At 50.4% G+C, this 2,548-nt stretch overlaps 1 protein-coding gene across 9 annotated transcripts in view; it reads left to right on the forward strand.

Moving 5' to 3' along the window:
- The window catches only part of VEGFA (vascular endothelial growth factor A), a 23,714-nt gene that overhangs the window by 12,969 nt on the left and 8,197 nt on the right, over window positions 1–2,548 (forward strand). For all 9 annotated transcript variants that reach the window (XR_003092817.1, XR_003092816.1, XM_025197828.1 and 6 more), the window contains exon 3: window positions 652–848. Coding sequence is in view for 7 of the 9 variants with exons in the window: in XM_025197828.1 (XP_025053613.1) it covers window positions 652–848 (197 nt within the window). In the remaining 2 variants the exon portion in view is untranslated. The remainder of the gene's footprint in view (window positions 1–651; window positions 849–2,548) is intronic.

The raw sequence follows: 2,548 nt of genomic DNA on the forward strand, positions 1-2,548 counted from the left end.
GGATGGAGGAGTGGAAAGGCATGCTTAATGGACCAGGCCCATTCTTCTTAACCTCTGAGGAGATCCTGCTTCCAAACTCTGTCCCTTCTGTCCTCATCTTTTGAAGGGTGCTTCCCACTTTACCCCTTTCCCCTCTGTCCAAAAACCACCAGATAAAACTTTGATATTTTGAGAGGGGTGAAAGATAAGCCCTGTCAGTGACTCAGTCCCCACACCAAAGACTTTTTGCAGGTGCTTTTTGGCTGAGCTAATGCGCTCAGCAGCAGCACATATAATGGAGCATGTCAGATAACAAGAGACAGGGTGTGTGTAGAGCAGGGATCAGCAGGCATAGAGCAGCATCATTCAGTTGGTTAGTTTCCTACTCTTGTCCTTTCTCTGCTCTTCAGAAGCAAAAGCTAATTCAGCCAAGAGCCTGAACCCCTTCCTCTCTACCCCACCAAAGGGGGGCAAGATACTTGGAGAGTTACTTTGCACTTTTTATTGGGTGGCCTAACACAGCATGGTGTGGTGGAGAGGGGGTGAAGCCTGTGCTGCAGAGGGTGATCAGCACTGCAAGACTACGATTGAGGAGCAGAGAGTTCAGGAGTTGCAACTTCTGTGGGTATTTTCAGCTGAGCTGCTGCTAATTCGCTTCTTCCTTCCCCACAGTTATCAAGTTCTTGGACGTTTATGAGCGCAGCTACTGCAGGACAATCGAGACGCTGGTGGACATATTTCAGGAGTACCCAGACGAGGTGGAGTACATCTTCAAGCCATCCTGTGTGCCCTTGATGAGGTGTGCGGGCTGCTGCGGTGATGAGGGTCTAGAGTGTGTCCCCGGAGAAGTGCACAACGTCACCATGGAGGTGAGGGTCTGGCTAGGGAATAAGCACAGAGGAGGAAAAAATGCCTCCTATCCTCAGGCCTTCCCTAAGTTGCAGCGGCAACTCGGAAAGTAAAGCTTAGCCTGGGGAGAGAGACCTCTTCCGAGATGGGGGATGGACCTTCTGGGGAATCAGGGGGAGAGTGTGTCTTGCTGCCAGCCATACCCTGGAGTGATGAGACACTACTCGGCAAGGCAGGAGTGTGATTTCCTTTGGCTGCACCCCAGGGATTTAACATGTGTTGCTTCCTTTTAGGGTTAATGGAAGAATCCATTTTCTGGGTCAGTGGAGTTACCTTAGTAGTTACAAAGAGAGATGCGGCAATATAAAGGGAACTTTCCCAGCGTGGTCTCTGAGGCCCCAGAGGGAACCGTCTCTTGCTCCACCTTAACTTTTGGTTTGGGACTTGTATCACACAGCTCTTGCTTCTAATGCGGCTGGCTGTAGTGTAAGAGAGGAAGTCCTCTCTGAACTCTCTCTCCTGGAGGGCATGTCAGGTCAGCCTGTACAGACAGGGCTGGGGATTTGGGTCATTAGCTACATTGGCACAGCAGGGGTGTGAAGGGGCTCTAAGAAACACACTGCCGCAGTGTCAAGTGAGAAAGCCTCTATGCTTTTCTCTCTTTTGTTCTGCAGCTACAGAATCAAGGGCTTCTGCAAGTCGGAGGCTACCAATTGTGGCTAATGCTGGGCACACAGGAAGGCTACATTTTGGGCAGTCTTTTCTCAGAAAGCTCTGCCACTGTGCCTCTACATCAGCCTGGGTTCTCTCTCTCACCCTAGGGCAATGCTGATTCCCCTTGTAACTGACCTATAGCCCCCTACTATCTCGGCCCTGGGTTCCCCACATCCAGTTCTTGCTGATGTCCCTCGCTCCTGCCCTTCAGCATCCCATGTTGTCTCAGCCCTGAAACTCTCAAACAGAGGCTGTGAATGCTGCAGAGGCTTTATAGAATGGAGAAAAGCCCAGAAGGGACTGTGCTGATACCAGCACACTCATTTTTCTCAGGGTCCAAGCTGTATGTGAATTGAAATGCACAAAGCTCATCGAGGCGGCTTGCACTGTTACCTATAGTGTGGTAACATCTAAAGGCCCCCATCAACCTGCCTCCCCATTTTACTTGGAGCTGAGCTAGAGACACATTTCTTCCTACTGGAATCCCCAGTTTGGGATCACTGGAATCATCCACTGGGGTGGGCGGGGCATGGGCACGGGCACATTGGTAAGCCTCTGATGCAGTCACAATGCCCATCTCCCAGCAGGGATCAGTGAAGAGTGCAGTATAAGTGTATAGCATCAGATCCTTGACTCAGATTACTTTAGTGGAGCTTCCCCGATTTGATCCTTGGGAGCTTTTGGGTCTTCGGGGATGATCTGACCACTAAGCACTGGGACAACGGGTCTGCCCATCTAACTAATTAGCAGCTTTTATTGCACACATCAATCAGCTAAAAGAGTACAACCTCAAAGAAGTGATTGGCTTCAGCAATCAGGAGAGAGATATGGACTGGTTCATTTTTGGCCTCCACTTTAACCTGAAGCCTTTTGCCATCTCAGGGCATTTTGGTGACTGGTGTGAAATGAGCCACTTGACTGTCATTCTTAGAGGGGCTCTGGACTGACTGGACAAGTGACCTCTATTAGGCGAGGGCCTGTCACATCAGGGGTGTACGGGAGGCTC

The sequence above is a fragment of the Alligator sinensis genome, unplaced genomic scaffold (genome assembly GCF_000455745.1).
Source record: "Alligator sinensis unplaced genomic scaffold, ASM45574v1 scaffold198_1, whole genome shotgun sequence".
NCBI classification, from domain to species: domain Eukaryota; kingdom Metazoa; phylum Chordata; order Crocodylia; family Alligatoridae; genus Alligator; species Alligator sinensis.